General features: G+C 34.1%; 1 protein-coding gene across 1 annotated transcript in view; it reads left to right on the top strand.

Moving 5' to 3' along the window:
* The window catches only part of Pkhd1l1 (PKHD1 like 1), a 140,432-nt gene that overhangs the window by 66,401 nt on the left and 51,970 nt on the right, over window positions 1-22,061 (top strand). Inside the window, exons 36-49 of the mRNA XM_027948491.2 lie at window positions 413-583; window positions 1,135-1,361; window positions 2,110-3,094; window positions 5,330-5,578; window positions 6,246-6,395; window positions 7,779-7,953; window positions 9,241-9,397; window positions 9,761-9,917; window positions 11,519-11,598; window positions 12,209-12,338; window positions 13,271-13,400; window positions 17,516-17,757; window positions 19,643-19,779; window positions 20,785-21,814. Coding sequence (XP_027804292.2) covers window positions 413-583; window positions 1,135-1,361; window positions 2,110-3,094; window positions 5,330-5,578; window positions 6,246-6,395; window positions 7,779-7,953; window positions 9,241-9,397; window positions 9,761-9,917; window positions 11,519-11,598; window positions 12,209-12,338; window positions 13,271-13,400; window positions 17,516-17,757; window positions 19,643-19,779; window positions 20,785-21,814 — 4,020 coding nt within the window. The remainder of the gene's footprint in view (window positions 1-412; window positions 584-1,134; window positions 1,362-2,109; window positions 3,095-5,329; window positions 5,579-6,245; window positions 6,396-7,778; window positions 7,954-9,240; window positions 9,398-9,760; window positions 9,918-11,518; window positions 11,599-12,208; window positions 12,339-13,270; window positions 13,401-17,515; window positions 17,758-19,642; window positions 19,780-20,784; window positions 21,815-22,061) is intronic.

Here is a 22,061-nt window from a genome sequence, read left to right as displayed (position 1 = left end):
AATGAATGCTTCTTAAATAAATAAAAACATAAAATGAATGCTTCTTGTAGGAAAGCTCAGTGTAAAGTGAATCTTTTATATTCCTTTTTTTGTTTGTTTTGTATGAATGAAGATATAGAGTATTGTCCTTCTGTTGTTAATTTTTCATTGCATGTTGAATTTTTCTTTAAACTTTGTAATTTATATCATACTTGGCATGGTTTTCTAAAACATTAATGTTGGATCTTATCTTTCTGGAGTATGATTTTATTATGCAAGATAGTTCTTTTATAACCAGTAAGTACATTTCCTTACTATTTCCTATTGAGAAATAAGAAATTTGTCATATACATGTACATTTAAATGATCATTTCAAATTTCAAAGATGCATTAATTGCTTGTATTCACTATGTACAATCTTATTTTATGGCAGGTTCATTTTCTTACCAATTTACTTCACCTGGAATCCATTATTATAGCAGTGGGTATGTTGATGAGGCTAACTCCACTTCCCTCCAAGGAGTCATTAATGTTTTACCAGCCCAAACCAGGCACATTCCCCTGCACCTGTTTGTGGGTAGCACTGAAGCCACCTATGCTCAGGGTAAGAGGGTTAAAGATGGAAACTTTTATTCAGGTGACCCAGGGCTCATAGGACCTTTCTAGAGTAGGAGTCAGATGACTGGGTTTAACCTACTTCTGTCTCTTGCTACCACATGACCCCTCATAGGTTCAGACAGTTCTGAAGCTGGAGTGTATTCTATAAAATAAAGATGCTGTTAATGTCTTCTTGCCAGTCTCTTAGAACCCTTGTGTGCTTACATGAAATGCAAAGTGAGAATGCTGACTCCCTGCATGTGTCTGTAAACCTATTAAAATGTTAGGTGATGCTATTGTTTTATTTTTCCTATGGGATCTGGCCTTAGACAAATTGAAAATGAATTAATTTTATATTCATTCTTATATCTACACTGTAACATCTTTGTCCAAGTCTTTAATATCGTTATTCTGCCTGGGACCCTCTTGTCATTAAAAAAAAGAAGATTTTTTCAGAGCTTAAAAGCATCTTCCTTAAAATAAAGAGTTACACAGTCTGAAAACATTTCTCGTTTTAGAATGTTATCCATGACTTACAGGCAGTTCTTTTGTCTAAAGGAGGACCGGAGAATTTGCACTTAGAAAGCTCTGTGGCAGGCTGCCTAGCAACAGAACCCCTCTGTGGCCTGAACAATATCAAGGTTAAAAAGTCAAATAAACTGTTTTTTGAGCTTTCAAGTTGTAATTCACCATCTATAAGCAATATTACCCCATCTACCGGAACAGTCAATGAATTGATAACAATTTCTGGGCGTGGCTTCAGTAATCTCACATGTGCTAATAAGGTAAGAATTTAAAGCTCTCCTTTGAATCTTCCATATACTCAATGAAATGAAGATGTTTTAACATAACTTCATAATTTAATTTTTACCCGCTTTATGAGATATAGTTCACATACCAAACAATTCAACCATTTAAAGTATACAATTCAATAGCTAAGTATATATAAAGGTAGACTCAGAGACTCATGACCACAATCAATTTTATAATTTATTTTTTTACCTCAAAACAAAACCTAAAACCTTTGGATATCATCTCCAACTACCCCATTCATCCCAGCCCAAGGAAACCACTAACTTACTTTCCATTCTTATAGATTTGACTATTCTGGTCATCTCTTATAAATATAGTCATAAAATATGGAGCTCTTTGTGACCAGCTTTTCCCACTTAGCACATTTTCAAAGTGTCTCCATGTTGTACCATTTGTTGGTACTTTATTTTTTTATGGCCAAATAATATCCCATTGTATGTTACCACATTTTATTTATCCATTCACCAATTGAAAGACATTGAGTTGTTTTCACTTTGCAGCTACTATGAATAATGTAGTTACAAACATGCATGTACAATCACAATTTGATCTTAAAGTTAACTCAAGATATGTATTAATTATCTCCCAAATTTAATTTTATGAATAAAAACTTTACACAGAATTAGTGTTCTAAAATTATGGTTGTTGCTAGTACAAAACATAAGTTCATATTAGAGTAATATATTGATTTGTTTGATTTCATATTCATTTTACTTTCAGGTTACAATTGGTAGTTACCCCTGTGTTGTAGAAAAAAGTAGTGAAAATTCTATTATGTGTCATATTGACCCTCAAAACTCAATGGATGTTGGTATCAGAGAAATTGTCACTTTGATTGTTTACAATTTGGGCACTGCTATCAACACACTGTCCAAGGAATTTGACAGGCGATTTGTACTTTTGCCAAGCATCGATATGGTGTTGCCAAGTGCAGGATCAACTACTGGAATGACAAGAGTGACCATAAAGGGCTCTGGATTCTCAGCTTCTTCTGCAGGTGTAGAAGTCTTTATGGGTCATTTCCCATGTAAAGTTCTAACAGTGAATTACACAGTCATTGAATGTGAAACATCCCCTGCTCCCCAACAGCTTGTGCATGTAGATCTTCTAATACACGGAGTGCCTGCCCAATGTCAGGGAAACTGCAGCTTTTCATATTCAGAAAGCATCACTCCTTATATAACAGGGATCTTCCCAAACTCTATTGAAGGATCTGTAAATGTTCTTATTGAAGGAGAAGGTTTGGGGACTGTTTTGGAGGAGATTGCTGTTTTCATTGGAAATCACCAGTTCAGAGTAACACATGTTAATGAAAAGAACATCACTGTTCTTATGACTTCTCTCCCAGCTGGGCCTCATTCTCTCAGAGTTCTGGTGGGATCCAAGGGCTTGGCTCTGGGAAACCTGACTGTTAGCAGCCCTGCAGTAGCTTCTGTCTCACCAAAGTCTGGAAGCATTGGTGGAGGAACCATTTTGAGGATCACAGGGAATGGCTTTTATCCTGGCAACACCACCGTTACTGTTGGGGATCACCCTTGTCAGATTGTTTTTGTCAGCTCCAGTGAGGTCTACTGCAGCACCCCACCAGGGAGAGCTGGAAAGGTTGATCTGAAGATCTTTGTTAATGCCATCACTTATCCATCTTTGTCATTTACCTATTCCCTGGAAGATACACTATTTCTCAGAGGGATTGTTCCAGATCGAGGTACTCCAATACTTACTTGCATTTTTTATTATATTTATATGACATCATCAGTAGTATTTATTACTATAAAGTTATAATAATATTCATAAGTAATTGTTAAGATGTGTTTATTACACAGCCAATTAGTATATTGGGTTCGAGTTCTGTGTAGTCTCTGTTTTGTGATTATTTTTGGTATGTTCTTGGGATAAAATTTTTAGCTAAATTTCAATTTCTGTCTTGAACAATACCTCCATTAAATTGGCCTACCTTTCAAATAAAGTAATGACTAATTTCAATGCACCAAAATGGATAATTTATGTCATTTATATTCATATGGCACAAGAAACAACTGTTAAAATTCACAAGAAGTTGATCTTGCTGAAGTTGAGAAATTTTCAGAGTACTGTAATTCCATGAAACTCCAATTGATTATTGTTAGTATGATAGAATTCTTTTTAAGGAGGTAATTGGCACATTCAGATAGAGAAAATTATTATGATTTACTTAATTATTTAGCATAACACATTTTTTCCAAGCTAAGAATAGATCAAAATGTCTTCCAAGTTCCTTGTCATTATGCTGTGCTGTTTCTGAACATCTTCATGCTATTGTAATAATTTTCATCCATGTAATGAATTCTGAAGTAGCAGCTGTAGTGCCATGGTTCAGAGCATGATCTTGATACTAGGTTCAAATCTTACTTCTTCTACTTCTTAATGATGAAATCTTGGACACTTTTGTTCTGCTTTATTTTAACATTGGTTTCTTTATATATTCAGGTACCTCTCGTGAAAACTTAAGAATTTCATTCATAAAATGTAATTTAGAATGATACATTTCATAAAGAATTCATTAAATGTTCACCTTTTACAAAGGTGTTTTTTCATTTTACATCCTGGGAAATGTATCAGGTTAAGTCAGATAAATTTTCTTCATTCAAGAAGTTTATTATTAAAATTTTCTTTAATACATCAAGTTTGCTCATTGGAGCAAATATTAACAATAGAAATAAGATATCTATATATTTGTAGTCATTACAGAGGATGACGTTTGTTCCTTACTTCCATGGACCATTTCTCTTCCTATCTCTCTTTGAATGTTTTTTTTAGAATAAGGTATGTGAAGCATAAGAAACTTTTAAGGGTTGGGAATATAGCTTAGTTGGTAAAGGGCTTGTCTCACATGCACAAGGCCCTAGATCTTTTAAACAAGTGAAACCCAAGCTGTTTTATTTACTGAAGAGACACAAAGTAAATGACACCTAGAATTAGCACTATTGCATTTTAAAGTGAAATGTCAAACAAAATGATAGTTTTAATATATATAAAATCATTTTTGTTTTGTATCTTAAAACTATTTTTAACATTAAATATCTTATTAATATTTTAATGTATATTATAATGTTGCATATATCATGACATGTTGGTAATTCTCACTATAATCAATTGTATAGGAGTCGTTACTATTACTGCTTGAATTAAATTCAAAATATTACTTGACCTTGCATTTGTAACAAATTGTAGAAATTACTATCTATTCATAAAATTTAGGTGTGTGTGTAGTCACTTGAATGACTTATGAGAAATTCTGTGTGTTTATTGCCCTTGCCCTTCCTCAGTGTACATTTTTCAAAAGAAAGATTGAGATTCTTGGTTCTGTGTACAGTCATTAAGACCTTAACATTAATATTCACTTAAAAGTTTTTAATTTCTTTTTTTCTGTATTTATAATCTTACACCTAAGTATTTATTCATCATGATTTGTTTATCAAGTCAGATCTATTAAAAATATTTGAATTAAGAAAAAAATAGTTTATTCTCAAAAAGTGTTGCTAATTCAGGGGGGAAAATCACCAAGAATAAAAAAATAATTAGCTTCATCCATGTAGCCTAACCCACCATGACCTGTGCAGACATTCATTCTTCTTAATTCTATATCATCTTTCTTCTCTTTGCCTTTCTTCTACTTCTCTATCTTTTCTACTATCTGAATTAGAAACTTACAATTCAGGAGAATGTATGGAAGGGCTGGAAAATAATGACCATTGAGATAAGTCAGTTATAGTTAGTGTACAGTAGACTGTAATCTTTATTGTATTCAAAATGTCTGTAACACAGCATGTATATTAGTGTTAGTTTTAAAATACTGGGTATTATTTTGTTTACACAAAGAGGTCTATTTTTAAATGCATGCATAAGTGTTGAAATTTAGATATACACTTAACAGTGTTTGCTTTTTTTTTTTTTTTTTAAGGTCTACCAGGAACTGAAATTGAGATCACTGGATCTAACTTTGGTTTTGATATCTCAGAAATTTCAGTGATGATTGGTGACATTCAGTGCAATGTAACCATGGTCAATGACAGTGTGCTGCAGTGTGTCACTGGTGCCCATGCTGGTGGCACTTTTCCTGTGCTGATGCATCATAAGACTAAAGGTTCCGCCGTGTCTACTGTTGAATTTGAGTACCCACTTCATATTCAGAATATTCATCCAACTCAAGGTAGTCATGAATATGCAGAAGTATATGCATATTTTATATTGTTTCAGTAAACACATTTAGAAAAAAAAATGTTCTTTAAACATTACTAAAATTTGTACTTCCATTGATACATTATTTTTCTCTATTCATCAAACTAATAAGCAAGCCAGAGTATTAACTAAAGATTCCAAAGTATTGGGCAAATGCCTTTATTTGTCTTAGGACTGCATAATTTATTTAAAATTTAGCCCTAAAGTGACCAGAGTATAGATTGAATTTTTTTAAATGATATTTAGCCCATCACTGACAAATATTCATTGCTACAAAAATAATATTTTTTCTAGTTGAAAATTATTTTAATGGCTATAAACCTTTAAGCATAACCAATGAACCCAACTGAAATAGTAATTTTATACATATATTTTGACTATTTTGAAATTCTTTGTGACACTTCTTTTAAATAAAAATATAGTTTCTAGAAATATTTTATATGAATTACCAGATTTGATATTTTCTCAATGAAGAGTTTAAAACAGTACAAAGCAAAAAATACTCTTTTATTAGTATAATAATTTCAGATCATTTAATACAATCTATTGCCATTTCAGATTTCAAAATAGTTAATAAATATGTACATAAGGAAAGTTTCTTTTCAGTTTTATTGTTCCCTTGTATTTGTCTTCACTAGGGAGTTTTGGTGGTGGCCGAACCATGAGTGTAACAGGCACTGGGTTTAATTCACAAAATTCAATTGTATTGATCTGTGGCTCAGAGTGTGACATTGACAGGCTGAGGTCTGATTACACAACGTTATTATGTGAGATTCCACCCCATGATGGTAAGTTGTGAGAAAAAAAAATGGCTACTATTGAGAATTGTTTAATAATATAAAGATCACAGTCAGAATTGCTGTTTTCAAATTGTCAGTTTCCTTGGAAATAATTGAATCATCCTAACTTTAAGCAGTTCATTCAGAACTTTATTTTCTAGGTTTAATATATCTTTGAAGATGTCAGTTTATGACAAAAACCGATGACTCTTAGCATATTGGGTGGGCCAAATGAGAACATGTCTTTAGTTCTTGCTAGTGTATTAGGTTTTTTTTTTTTTTTTTAAAGATAGGATAGTATGAAACAAACTGCCAAGATTCAAATCCTGTGTGTCTTTGGCCAAGTTGACTAACCTCTCTCTGCGTCAGTTTCTTCATCTACAAAGTGAGATTAATCACATTATTATTATTTTACAGGATTATTGTAAGTTTAATGTATGAGAAGTACATAAAATGATATGTAGAATATGATATGTGATTTGCAATTTTTATTACTCTTGTTTATTTTTATTTAGTGGTTAAGAATCAGAACTCCAGGAATCTCTGAATTTCTTCTTTTCCATTTATTGTGTAACCCTAGCTAAGTAAACTCTTTTCTACTTAAGTTTCTAATTAAATAGATATTATTAACACAAATTTAATTGATTGTTGTGAAGTTAAAGTATCTAGTATGTTAGGCAATTAATTTTAATTATTATTTAATAAAAGAAGGTATTTAAACAAGGAGACTATTCTAAATGAATAAAGGATATGATTTATGTGCAAAAATCTTTTTAAAATTTAGCAAAATTTGATGAAATTTTTCTGAATATTTTCCTTCTGTGACATTTTAAACAAGGAATATTGAAGAAAATGTAAGCTTTTTATATCTGGGCTTATTTATTATTCAATAGTTGAATTCATATACAGCAATGATACTGCCATCTGGCAGGGGTTCTAGGTTGTTTGTCTTAACAATGGCTCCTCACCTTCCTTTCACATTTTGTACAAGATTTCTGTAGTTTTTCTGCCTCCCGTTTGCCTTCACCCATCACTCCTTGCTGTTGTCACTTCCTGCCTTTAGTAGTTCCTCCGTTTCTCCAATTTGCAGTGTTGGAACCTTCATCACTGGAAAACTGAGGAGGCAGGTTTACAGAACTGACTACAGTAAGAGGTCTGAGGGAGGGTTTTTCCCTCTGGATAATGTGCATGTACTTTGTGATGTTTCGGCTATTGTGAGAGGATTTTAGAACTACACATTCAGCCTGTGTTTATTAGAACATGATCATGGGAAAAGGAAGATGTTATTGAAAATGTTTGGGGGACTTAGGAATGATTACACAACGTTATTATGTGAGATTCCACCTAAAGATCTATGGCAGAGCTGTGCTGAGTTTGACCCTCTCTTCATAGGCAGGGGACCTGAGCAAGCTTGTGAAGTGAGTGTGGTCAACGGGAAAGATTCGTCGCTGTCCGTGACTCCGTTTACATACATGACCTCACTGACTCCGCTCATCACTGAAATATCTCCCAGGAGAGGCAGCACAGCAGGGGGCACCAGACTCACAGTCAGGGGATCAGGATTCAGGTACTGTCTTCACATACAAATGGTTTGATTCATGTTTCCAAATTCAGACACTACGCCCCCACAACCCAATGTGCCAGGACAGTGCTTAAACATAGCTGAGTTCATGTGCATCTTTCTGCTCATAAGCCACACTCGAGGCACAAAATAGTACTAATAGCTAACACTGATTGTGTGCTCAGTCTATGCCGGGTACCTTCCTATCCATAGAAACTTCCTGCCTTATCTTATGAGACATTTTTAATCCCAGCTGGGTTATGTGGTAGTTCCATTCCTAGTCTTTTAATAATAAAATGGGATTAAATATACAATATTTAAATAATTAAATATACCAGATTTAAATATACCACTTGTAGGTATTTATCCAAAAGACTTAAAATCAGCATAATATAGAGATCCATACATGCCAATGTTTGTAGCAGCACAATCCACAATAGCCAAGTTATAGAACCAGCCTAGGTGCCTATCAACAGACATATGGATAAAGAAAATGAGGTATCTACACCATGGAGTTCTACTCAGTCATAAAGAACAATGAAATTATGTCATTTGCTACTATTTGTAAATGGTAGGACTAATATGAGAGCGCTTAAGTATCTTGCCCCAAATCCTAGTAACATCACAAACATAATCACCTTGTTATGCTTTTCCCACTGTCTGATCTTCGACTGTGATCTGCTTCGCTGGGTAAAAGAAACATCTTTCTGTACACCAGACCCATTTCCCTGTAAATAGTCTTGTTCCTTCTTCTCATGCTTACTATTAGCTCAAACTTCTTGACCATATTGTCATCACTGTTCAGGTGGATCAGGCTGACTTCAAAACACGACATCACATAAGCTGTAGAAGGTAATTTTAGTTCCTCAAGTACCCATAATTTTATTTTGGATTTGAATTTTAAAAGGAGGATAATTTCTAAGGTCTGTGAGTGTGATAAAAATGTCAATAGGCAAAATGATCCTCAAAAGTCTCTTTCTAAGGTGCCCATTTGGAGACTAATGAATAAGGAATAAGAGCAAAGTAATTCCAATCCAGGCAGTTCTTCCTCTAACGCTAGAGCACTTGGTAATTTGGGCAGTTCTATTTCCTGACCTTTTAATATCTTTGTTTTACTGTATTCCTTAACAAATATTTTTGAAGTCTTAATTGAAAAAAGTGTCAATCTGCACTTGGATGGATCCTAGGGCAAGATCATTACTTTGCAATAACACAGATGAAAAAAGGGATTTGATTATATGACATAGAAATTTGAGAAAAACTTTGTCCTGTTTTTCCTTTTCTCCTTTACAGTGAAAATACCCAGGATGTTCACATCACTATAGCTGAAGCCAGATGTGATGTTGAGTTTTCCAACAGGACACACATCTTCTGCACGACAGAGGCCCATACTCCTTCGGGATGGGCGCCAGTTCATGTCAACATCAGAGACATCGGCAGGGCCAAGCTGGTAATAATGCTGTTGGGAATATTGATCACAGCAATAGAAACACTTATTATGGAGGGTGGGCTAATGGGTAGTGGGTGTTTTACTTTAATGTCTCCAAAAGATAACTGAACTGTAACTCCACCAAATTTTAAGTAATTGCCATTTTGGTGCTTATTACTAAAATTTTTATTACTTTTGAATCATAAACTAATTGGTAATGTATTTTTCACTTTATTATTATGAGAAACTCGAGTCAACTATCACATATTTGAAGTGGGGTATATTTTGTTATTAAAAATGTGCATTGCTTTACATTTATGTCTGAGAAACTGAAAAATTCTGGTAAATTCTTTGAACTTCAAAATCTCTTGTGCTTTATTACAGGATAATGCTGATTTCCTGTATGTTGATGCTTGGTCCTCCAGTTACTCATGGGGAGGAATATCTCCCCCAGAGGAAGGTTCACTTGCTATTATTACAAAAGGACAGATCATTTTATTGGACCAAAGTACCCCTATTCTGAAAATGTTGCTTATTCAGGGTAAATTTCTGAAAATCTGTTTATTAGTCTCTACCTAGGGACTGTTTCTGTGAAGTTAATTTAACCAACATTTGTGACTGTGAACATCCATAGTTACACTGTGTTTTTAATATGGAATGTAGTGCTGAGTTTTCTGAGTATTAGTCTCTTTGTAGGTATGATATTATTGGGTTACAACAAGCATTTTTTAATCAAATAGAACAAAAAAGTGTCAGAGTGTATTACATGCCCCTACACAACTTTTATAGTTAAATGTTGTCTCATGAAACTGGTTTCCATAACCAAAGGTGAACTTGCCCGTGCACTCATAGTTAATTGATCTCAATAGTACACAGCATTTCCTACTGCAGAAATGCTGATATGATGGATCCAAGAGGTTATAAACTTATAACAGTCCATTAAAGTCAATCCTAAATGACCCCCTGATTCCCTTGGTAGCCAGAGTGTGACTGTGTGACCTTTGCATGAGACCCTGCTTTCAGTGGTCACTGGAGCTTCTCTCTGTTCCTTAATATACTTTTTATAAAAAAAAATATTTTTAGCTGTATGCAGACACAATACCTTTTCATTTAATTTATTTATTTCTATGTGGTGCTGAGGATCAAACCCAGTGCCTCACATGTGCCAGGTAAGCACTCTACCACTGATAGAGCCCTTAATATATTCTTTTCTACCATAAAAAGTGAAATAACCACAACTATTATAATTATGCAAAAAAAAAAATGAGGAATAAGAGTAAAGTGCTTGGGGCTTTGAACATAAACTTCACTGTAATGGTTTTAGCTGCTCAAAGACTTTGGTAATTTTATATATTTTTTAATTTCTGAAATAATAACAATGTTTTAGTTATTCAAAGTTATTGAGTATGGGATCTTTATTTTATTGTTTTGTGGAAGGGATACCAGGGATTCAACTCAGGGGCACCCAACCACTGAGCCACATCCCCAGCCCTATTTTGTTTTTTATTTAGAAACAGGGTCTCACTGAGTTGCTTAGCACCTCGCTTTTTGCTAAGGCTGGCTTTGAACTCACAATGCTCCTGCCTCAGCTTCCCAAACTGTTGGGGTTTCAGGCATGCATCACTGGGCCTACTAGCATGGGATCTTTAGACAAGTAAAATGTTACTGTCTACATGTTTAGATTAATCTATAAAAATGCACCTTATTATATTCTTGATAATGCTAATCAACCTGTAGCTGTTTTGGGTGCGAATTAGTGGGCAAGAATTCAGAGTTAATGTTGATGTTATAGAATAGTTTCTATAAACATGCTTTTGTGTAACTTTAAGTGTTTTATTCTTAATTTATATTTCAAAACCCTGTTTTTATAGAATTAATTTGTGCAGCTATACTATTTAATAACATTTAAGATATGAAAATTGCCAAAGGAAAATAATCTGCCCTAGATTTTGTTTTTCTGTGAACTTCCAGGGTCTTATCTGAAGCTTTTATACTTTCATGTTACCAAAGAGCAGAAGTAAAGTGACACATATTAAGGTAGCAAGAGAGGGATAAGAAATTACATTTTTACTTTTAATTTAGTAGGTGAATTTTGATAATACTTTTTTCTTGAGATATGTTTAAAAATTGTATGGTTCACAGGTGGAACTCTAATATTTGATGAAGCTGACATTGAACTCCAAGCAGAAAATATTCTAATTACGGACGGTGGTACTCTTCAGGTACATAAGAGAACATGACATACATTTATTGTTAACCTGTTTCCTTTTTAAATACTATATGTAAAATGGATAGTTAATTACACCAACCTCTCCTGAGTTTATCTTTGATTAGGTTTGCTTTATTAATAAAACAATCTTTATCTGGGGAAAAGTTTCTTAGAATATTCTTGCAATTTAATGGGAAGATAATTAGAGTTTTATCAAGGAGCAGAATTTAAAATAGAACAAGAAATATAGCTCTGATATGTGGCTAAAGTCGACCAGAAGTCTCGCATATTTTGCTGACTAGAGACTTTAAGGCTTGTATTTTGAAAGAAAGATATGAACAGTTGAACAACCAATCCTCAAAAAGAGAGGGAAGAGATGGGAAAACAAATTTGTTTTTCATAATGAGAATTGTGGATATGAAGCCAGAAGTGGTGATGCACTCCTGTAATCCCAGCTACTCAGCAGGCTGAAGCAGGAGGATCATAAGTTCACAGCCACAGAAAGTGTGTCCTGTTGGGACACAATAGAATTGTATTCAATTTCTCATCAAGTTTTTTTTTTTAAAGTAAATATTGGACTTTAATTTTAATTTTCTGAATGAGGCCTGTGAAATCTCTTGCAGATCGGGACAGAAGCATCTCCCTTCCAGCACAAAGCAGTCATTACCTTGCATGGGCACCTGAGATCTCCTGAGCTCCCTGTGTATGGGGCCAAAACACTGGCTGTGCGTGAGGGAGTCCTGGATCTGCATGGTACTGAGGCCCAAGCTAAGTGAAAGCTCCCAAGCTAGTCTGTGTTTAGATATCTTCCTCTGAACTCCACTAACCTCCCCTAGCACAGGCCAGCCTCAAGGCCACTCCTCCCTGGGCCATGTCTACAGCCTTCCTCCAACCCTTTGCCATATGCTTCCTGATGTTTTTTGTCTTGTTTTGCACTTAGCACAGTGCATGGTGACTGTGTACTTCATTCATTTGTCCATGTGGAAAGGCACTAAGACTGGAAACAGAAGATGGATTCCTTACATTTGTATCCAAAAATGGACTCTTTCTAAAATACATCAATAAATTTATAGTTGAACTTTTTTATAGCTATATTCCAGAAAATTGCCAGCAAGTAAAGATGATTTTGATAGTGTTGAAGGTGCCAGGATAACATTTTATAAAAGATGAATGAAATTTGTCTTTTTTATGTGGAAGTCCTATATATTGCAATAATCTGTTTTTTATAGATTTAGAATGTCATAAACATAGTACCTTGTTATGATCATAAATGTCCTACATCATGCTAAATATATCCTACTAAAAGTTCTTAGTTTTACATGTATCACTTATCTCTAGATTATTGGTTTAAGCAGTCCCTATCAATAATGAAAAAAAAATAACAGTCCATTTTGTTAATATGATTACACCACATTTATATTGTGCTTATAAAAGGAAGATTGTTATCAGTGGAATACATCATTGCAGAGAATATTTTTTCTAATTTCATAGAAACATACATTATTATTAAACCTGTTACTTTTCTGAAGCAAGCATTCTTCACATTTTGTGACATAGGTATGAAATCCTAAGGTACAATTAACCTTCCTCAAATTCATTTAATCCAAATTAAATTGCATAAATTAAAATGCATAAAATCTCAGTAACATAGAAAGCACATCTGAAGTTTTGCATGTTGTCTCCAGGTCTGCCTATTTCTGTGGTCTGGACACGTTTGGCTCACACTGCAAAGGCAGGGGAACGGATTTTGATTTTACAAGAAGCTGTGACATGGAAGGAAGGAGATAAGATTGTAATTGCAAGCACAGGACACAGGTATGAGTTTGGTTTAGAAAGCAGATTTTTTTTTAAGCTTGTAAAAAATGAACAATTCAAAAGGTCCACGCTCTGATTTACATTTGAATCCTCTAAAAGAAGCATGAACAGCCTAATACATGTGTGCCAAGTGTGAACATTTGGTTGATGACCAAGTGTGTTGAGTTTTCAGTGACTGAATTTACAATTACAAAAAAAGTAAGTACAAATCTGAATGTATAAAATAAATATGAACTAATTATTTTGTTTTCCATAGTTAGGTTCCTATGTAAGATTTCATTTAAAAAAAACATTCTGCTATTGAAAGTCATTTGAAAATTTTGACTTAGAATATTAATTAAATACATTCATGAATGCAAAAATGTAAATGAGTTTCTTTGTTTGAGGTCACCAAAGAATATGGTTGAAAGCAGCTGGTGAACCCTTTCTTATCTTACAGTATTGGCAGTGGTCCCACAGAGCAAATTTTTTTAGCAATGATTGAGTAAAAGGGAAGAAACCATGATAGAAAAAGTGATAATTAAAGTAACCTTTTAGGTGCCTGACATTTTAAAATTGAAACTGCTTTTTAGGTGCCTGACATTTTAAAATTGAAACTGCTTATGACCCTTAATTTATATTAGTTACATATTTTTAGTAAACAAGAAATATAAGGAAAAATAATACAGCTCTCCTAAATATATCAGGGAGTGGGGATAAAAATAGCCTTATTTTTGTTTTACTGTTCAAATTATGGATAATACTGAGATTGGATATGGTTATGCTTATCAGGAAGTAAATAGTAATTTATGACAAGAAACCAATATGTTAAGGGCAATTTAAAATTGAAATTCGAGATGGCATTTAAAGTTTTCCATTTTCCAAACTAAAAATAGATTTGCAGATGTTAGGAAGAGTTAAATGCATACTTAGATTTGAAAGTGCCCATTTTTTCTGCCCTTGGAAGAAATTTTAATTACATAATGGCAAAACAAACAAGCAGGAAAATCATAGGGCTTATTAATAGAATAGAAAATCTTCATTTATACCCTTACTCTAAACAGAGTAAGTTTACAGTTTAGCATAGGGCTACTTAATTTTAAGAAACAAGAATTAAGGAGTTTCTTTCCAAATCTAATTCATTGTTCACTATTTCATTGGTAAATCCTACTTGAGAATTTGTAAAGCCAGGTAAAGGTTAAGAAAATAGCTTCTGAAATCAATCAGCCTGGGCCCATTCCCAGCAATACCCTTAGTCATCATATTTCCCTTCTCTGTGCTTCAGTTGAATTGCAATGCTAATAATATATACCGCATAGAATTATTGTAAGCAGTCAGTGAGTTAATATGTGCAAAGCTTTAGAGCAGAACTTGGCTCAAAGTGTTTATAAGCATGAGGTATCACTACAAAGGAAAGAAAGGTGTTTCTAGGTGCACGCACATATAAAAATGCCATTTAGAACTGTCTTTTTAAAAGAAATTGCTATATCATCTGGATGTGAGAGAATCCAGGAAAGAACAACCCCTTTCCCCTACCACCTGTGAGATATTGCACTACTGAATCATTCTTTTCTATAAACAACCTGTAGAGACCTGCCTGTTGCTACCCGTCCTGACCCCTTTCCCCACAATTCCTTCTCTGAATCCTTTGCAATTCTAGGTTTCTCTGATGACCCACTGTCTTAAAAAATAACTTTATTCTGGCATATCCTCTAGCTTCTTTCATTATTATCCTTTTTTCCCCAAAAAGATTAGTACACTGCTTAATATTACATTCCCATTTCATCCTTACTATCCTTTCTCCCCACCCCCCATTTAAACCCCTACATTCATTTTTATCTTTTAAAATATTTATTAGTGCATTATAGCTATATATAATAGTGGGGCTCATTTTGACATATGTATAAATCCATATAACAGAGTTTGTTCAGTTTCAATCCCCAGTACTTCCTCTTTCCTTCCCCTGCACACTCTCCCTAATCCCCTTCTTCCACTGTATTGATTTTATTTCTATTTTTATGTGAAAGGGAGAAAAGGGAATAAAAAAGGAGGTCTCATGAAACTAGAGTACACTTGAGGAATCAAGGGGCATAGAGAATGGGAGGGGAAGGGGAAGAACTAGGGAATAAAGTTGACCAAATTATGTTATGTGCATATGTGAATATATCACAATTCATTCCAATTTTGTATACAATTATAATGTACCAATACCACATTTTTTAGTTACAAAACTTTGTAGTATATTTTGAAATAAGATATTGTGATGCCTCCAGCCTTGTTCTTTTTGCCAAGATTCCTTTAATAATTTGAAGTTCCATTTAAATTTTAGGATTAATTTTTTAATTCTGTGAGGATTGACATTAGAATTTTGACAAGGATTGCATCAAATCCATAGATGACTTTAGGTAGTATGGACTAAGTGTATTTATTTATTTTTTTGGTATTAATTTTTCACTGAGGGGTGCTCTACCACTGAACAACACTCTCAGTCCTTTTTATATTTTTTATGTTATTTTTTATTTTTTAAATTAAATTATTTATTTATTCTAATTTGTTATACATGATGACAGAATGCAATACATTTCATATTACACATATAGAGCCCAATTTTTCAAGTCACCGATTGTACACAAAGTATTTTCACACCATTCGTGTCTTCATACATGTACTTAGGGTAATGATATCTAACTCATTCCACCATCATTCCTACCGACTTGCCCCTTCCTTTCCCCTCCCTCCCCTTTGCCCATTCCTCCCATGCCCCGTCCCCCATCGCCATTATGTAAACCCCTACATTCTAATATTTTTCTTCACAAAACCATTCCCAGAATTACCATCCTTCACTTCTTGCACATCACATATTCTTTTGGTTCTGCCCTTGAAATGTCTCTTCTATCAACTTTTCCTTCTCTAGGTTTAAATTAGACCCTCAGACCTTTATACCTGAAATATGATGGCATTGTCCTATTTAGGCTCCACTACACTTTTCCCCACACCAATCCATTCTTCATTAATTTGTTCAACCAGTAGAAAACTGTTGCTGTTACTGAGTTTTGACATGTATTTTACAAAGTGCTCAGCATGCAAAACGGTTCAGGGTCCTTGCCTAGAAGAGCAGCCAGATTGGTGGAAGGGACAGAGAAGTAGGTACTTTTTAATTCTAGACTACCTATAGTTGGTTATTCTGAGGGCAACAGGGCATTATGCAAAGTGCACTGGGAATCCAGAAGGATTGGGAAAGTTGAGAGACTTGACTTCTAATCTGTTTCGCACGTGGCACTATCATTCAAACTTGTACTTAAAGAATGGAAAGCATTTGCAAGGGAGAAAAGGGTCAAAAGAGAATTTCAGAAGACACAAGAAACTCCCTTAAGCTTACCTCTGTTAACAGCACCGATCTTTAGTAGATAATTTCCAATCAGAAGTTAACAGACTCATCTTAAAACCAGGGGCACTTTCTACTTGGTATCCCTAGTACTTAACTATATACCTAGACAATAAATATTTGTTGAGCAGTTAAATATATGGAGAGGTACATTATGGAATTTGCAAGTCCTTTTTACTGTAGCTGGAATTTGGGGCATATTGGAGAAATGGTAGAAATAAACTTCAACTCAATGTTTACTTTTCTTTGCTCAGGAATATCCAATGACTTTTCTTTGTAAGGGTTTCTCAGCTTTGGTGATTTGCATTTTATACCAGATAATCTTTGTTGTAGGGACCAACCCGTGGATTATAGGATCTCAGAAACCTCCCTGACCTCTACCCACCAGATGCTAATAGCACCTTCTTGCTGTGACAGCTAACAATGTCTCCATGCATTGCTAGAGTATAAACAACCCTCAACTGAGAAGTTCTGAGGATGATCCTAAAGTTATGAATGAATAGTTCTTTTGAATTCTTTTTAAAATTGAATACAGTCTTATGAACAAGTCTACCACTTCAAAGTATTTTTATTTAGTTATTCTAAAAAAGTAAAATACTGTATTCAAATTCTTCTTCAGAATATTTCACAATGTAAAAAAATTTCCTTATTTTATAAATGAAATATTCAAAATGGCATCAAGTGAATATGTCAAATCAATATATTATGCTGATTTATAATAACTTTGAAATTTTAAAAAAATGTTTTACAGACATAGTCAACGAGAGAATGAAGAAAGAACCATCGAATCTGTATCTACTGATGGCAAAAACATAACACTAACTAATCCACTGAATTACACACACTTAGGAATCACTGTCACACTCCCTGATGGAACTCTTTTTGAAGCAAGGGCAGAAGTTGGAATTCTTACAAGAAATATCTTAATAAGAGGATCTGATAATATAGAGTGGAATAACAAAATCCCAGCATGTCCTGATGGGTTTGACACAGGTAATTTTAGCAGTTATCAGGTAATTTTAGTAGCTGGTATAATCATGATGCATAAATAGATGATCTAATGTTTTCATTTCCTTATTCCAAAATTTAATTGTCTTATATTGAAATGCCATATTTTAGTTTCACCTTGTAAATCTGCCTGTAACTTTCATGGAAATCTGGAAGACCTAGTAGTATTTTTAAGTAACATTATGAAAGTATTTGCAATATATTGAATAAAAATGGTTATTGTTGACACCAGTGGGAGAAATGAGTGCACTTGGATTCTGTTGATAAAGTCTCTATTTTTATGATCCCTTTTATGTTTAGATTAGACCTTGATAATTATGGATTTGAATATCATTTAAAAATTGTCCTTTAAATTTACCTAAATGTAGAAAACTACATTTGATGATAATCTGTTTAGCACATACTTGATTTAGCAATGCTTTTCCTCTTTTCAAAAATCTGTATTCCATTAGGGCAGTGTATGTGGGAGTAAATTCAGTGTAGATAGGTATTTTAACTAATAATTCCTGGACAGATGATGGATTGATGGACAGATGAATAGATGAAAAGGTAAAGAAGTAAATATAGAGATCAGAGCCTGTCAGGATAGGCTGGGGCAGAATTTGTCAACATTGGAATTTTTGACATTTTATCCAGATCATTCTTTGTGTGTGGCTTTGTCCTGTGCATTGTATGATGTTTGGCATTATACCTGGTCTCTACTGATTAAATTCTAGTAACATTTCCTACAACTGTGTTAACCAAAAATGTTTCTAGACTTTGCAAAAATGTTCTCTAGAGGCAAAATCATCCTATCATCCCCAGTTAAGAGCCATTGGACTAGGTTATGCTATAATAACAAACAAGCCCCAAATCTTAGTGATTTAAAATGACAAACATTTATTTCTCATTCATGCTACGTGTCCAGTCCAAAATGGGTCAATGGAGAGACTCTGCTCATTATAACCATTCCAGAATCCAGTCTAATGTAGGTTCCATCTCAATGTGGATTTTCATGATTTCTGAAGCAGGAGCTGAGATGGCTGAAGGGTTCAGCACTAGCAATTAATTGCTTTGGACCTGAAGTCATATGTGCCTCTTCTATTCAGGTGTTATTAGGCAGAGCTAAGTCCATGGTGATGTCTAACTTGAAGGGAATGAATTAATACAAGCCTGTATATACCCAGTAGAAGAGAGCTGTACATATGTGAATCTTAATGATATTTTTATGTAGTAGAAAGGACAATGTATTTTGCAAGCCTCTTAAATATTTAATCTAATCATTAATATCATTTCAATTCTATAAGTAGATAAATAATGACAGATACAGCTTGGATAGTAACCTTTTCTTCAATAAGATGTATAAATAAAACTCATTAGATTTGACACAAATAACCTATATTCTGATTTCAGTTCATCTGCTTCAAGTCTCACAGAGTACATGAAATCAAGTTTCAAACTATTTAAGATAATACCTCCTATCTTGTCCACTCACTATAATTTTAAGAATTAAGTGAAACAGTACATATTCTAATGTTATATAAAATTGCATTAATTTTGCTAATCCTTAGTTTGGAGAAAAACTTCAGAAATAATAAAACAAAATACCTTTATCAGGATTCACTCAACCATTGAAATATTTCTTTAGCTTCTTCTCTAACAAATGCTTCAGTAAGTATTCTGGGGCATGCAAAGGGGACAAGACAGGGTACTTACCCTTTGTACCATCTAGAAGAGGAGATGAAGTGAATGCATGTATTTATGTTCCAGAATAAGATTGCAATAATATTGAATGAAAAGATGCAATTAGGTATGGAGGAAAATATTTCTTTATATAATAAAAGAAGATTGCAGCATGGTCTTTTAAGATTCTCTTAAAATATTTTTAAAGGTGAATTTGCTACACAGACATGCCTCCAAGGAAAGTTTGGAGAAGAAATAGGAAGTGATGAGTTTGGAGGCTGCATTATGTTTCATGCTCCTTTACCTGATTCTAACATGGTAACCGGAAGAATAGAATATGTGGAGGTAAGAAGCATTATCATTAAACCACAGTGGCTTAACTAAAGTTATCTGTATAATGAAAATGTATTAAGTTCCTCCTGTTTGATATACTCTGCTTATAATCTGACAGGGAAGACAGATAAAGAAGGGAAGGTGAGAATGAGGGAGGGAAGAAATTATAGCAAAATCCATAACCCGTTCTGGGCACACCTAGACCTCATTGATGATGACAGATCAATGCCTCCATTTCATGATACTCTCCCCTAAGATATGTTACACACATGTAACATCTGAGATATGAACTGTTTGAGGTTGCCAGGGTCAATTTACATAGTAAATATTAGCAATGGTTATTTTTCTATTTTTAGATGGGGAATGAAGATAAATAGATGATCTAATATTTTCTTTCCTTATTCCATGAGTTTATATTAAACACACACACAAATTCACACATTCATACATTTGGCCATCCTTAGTATTAGACCTATTCTAGAGTCATACCAACTTGGCTTTGAATGGAGTGGAGCTTTGTGACTGTGATCAAGATGCACAACCTTTTTAAGAAACTTCAGTTTCTTCATCTTCAAAATGAAGTTTAGTGACCAGACTCAACTTTGTAGTATTGTGACAAAGACTGTGGTTGTGCATGTAAAAACACTTAATATAATATTAGGTACATGGTGAACATTCAGAAGTTTTTCTTATTATTGTATAATAACCAAAGTAAAGAAAGCAAAAGGTCTTTTAAGAGATTTCATTTTGCAAAACACAATTATTATTAGACAGAAGTAAAAAGTGAAAGCCAAAGATGGCTTTTGTTCATTTATTCATTCATTTTCTCACAAGCATTGTCTTTTATACATTGTCTAAAATAAGCTGGATTGAGAATAAAATAACATTTCAAACAATAAATAATGTGGAAGATATTAATGTATCAGTAATTAATTTGTAATTTTGAACCAAGGAAAAAAGAGCTGGGCAAACTGTGAGTCTATGTAGATTAATAACTGTGATTTCTGGGCTTGACAGGTATTCCATGCTGGCCAGGCTTTCCGATTGGGGCGATATCCAATACATTGGCACCTACTCGGAGATTTACAGTTTAAATCTTACGTAAGAGGTTGTGCAATTCACCAAACCTATAATAGAGCTGTTACCATCCATAACACACATCATCTTCTGGTTGAGAGGAATATTATATATGATATCAAGGGAGGAGCATTTTTTATAGAAGATGGTATTGAACATGGCAACATTCTGCAATATAACTTGGCAGTATTTGTTCAGCAAAGTACTAGTCTTCTGAATGATGATGTGACCCCAGCTGCATTTTGGGTAACCAACCCCAACAACACCATACGACACAATGCAGCTGCTGGTGGTACTCATTTTGGCTTTTGGTACCGAATGAATGACCACCCTGATGGACCATCTTATGACCAGAATATTTGCCAAAAAAGAGTTCCTCTTGGAGAATTCTTTAATAATACTGTTCATTCTCAAGGTTGGTTTGGACTGTGGATCTTTGAGGAATATTTCCCCATGCAGACGGGATCTTGTACTTCTTCAGTGCCAGTGCCTGCAATTTTTAATTCACTTACTACATGGAATTGTCAAAAAGGAGCTGAATGGGTTAACGGAGGTGCCCTGCAATTTCATAACTTTGTGATGGTAAACAATTATGAGGCTGGAATTGAGACCAAGAGGATCCTGGCTCCCTATATTGGAGGGTGGGGTGAAACTAATGGAGCAGTGATTAAAAATGCCAAAATTGTTGGTCATCTTGATGAACTGGGAATGGGGTCTGCATTTTGCACATCAAAGGGCCTAGTGCTCCCATTTAGTGAAGGCTTGACTGTATCGTCAGTACATTTTATGAACTTTGACCGTCCCAATTGTGTAGCTTTGGGAGTGACATCCATCACTGGTGTTTGTAATGATAGATGTGGAGGTTGGAGTGCAAAATTTGTTGACATTGAGTATTTTTACACACCTAATAAGGCTGGCTTTCGATGGGAACATGAAGCAGTACTGATTGATGTTGATGGTTCGCTTACAGGTAACACTATTTTTCAATTTATGATTAGAATACATTGAAAATATATTTGTGTTAATATAGAGGTGATTTGTTACAGCATATTCATCAGCATTATAGACCTTACCCAGCACCAAACTTCAATAATGTTTTAATAGATAGAGTTTAACATCTGACACAGATGAGACATTCTTTTCTGGAACAGCATCAAACTGTCAGAGCCAGCTTCCAAAAGTATCTTTTTTCTATCACATTTGCACTTTGATTTTAA

This window comes from Marmota flaviventris, chromosome 15, assembly GCF_047511675.1.
Source record: "Marmota flaviventris isolate mMarFla1 chromosome 15, mMarFla1.hap1, whole genome shotgun sequence".
Classification (NCBI taxonomy): Eukaryota; Metazoa; Chordata; class Mammalia; order Rodentia; family Sciuridae; genus Marmota; species Marmota flaviventris.
Note: the sequence above shows the minus strand (reverse complement) of the source record. Positions and strands in the feature narration are given on the sequence as shown.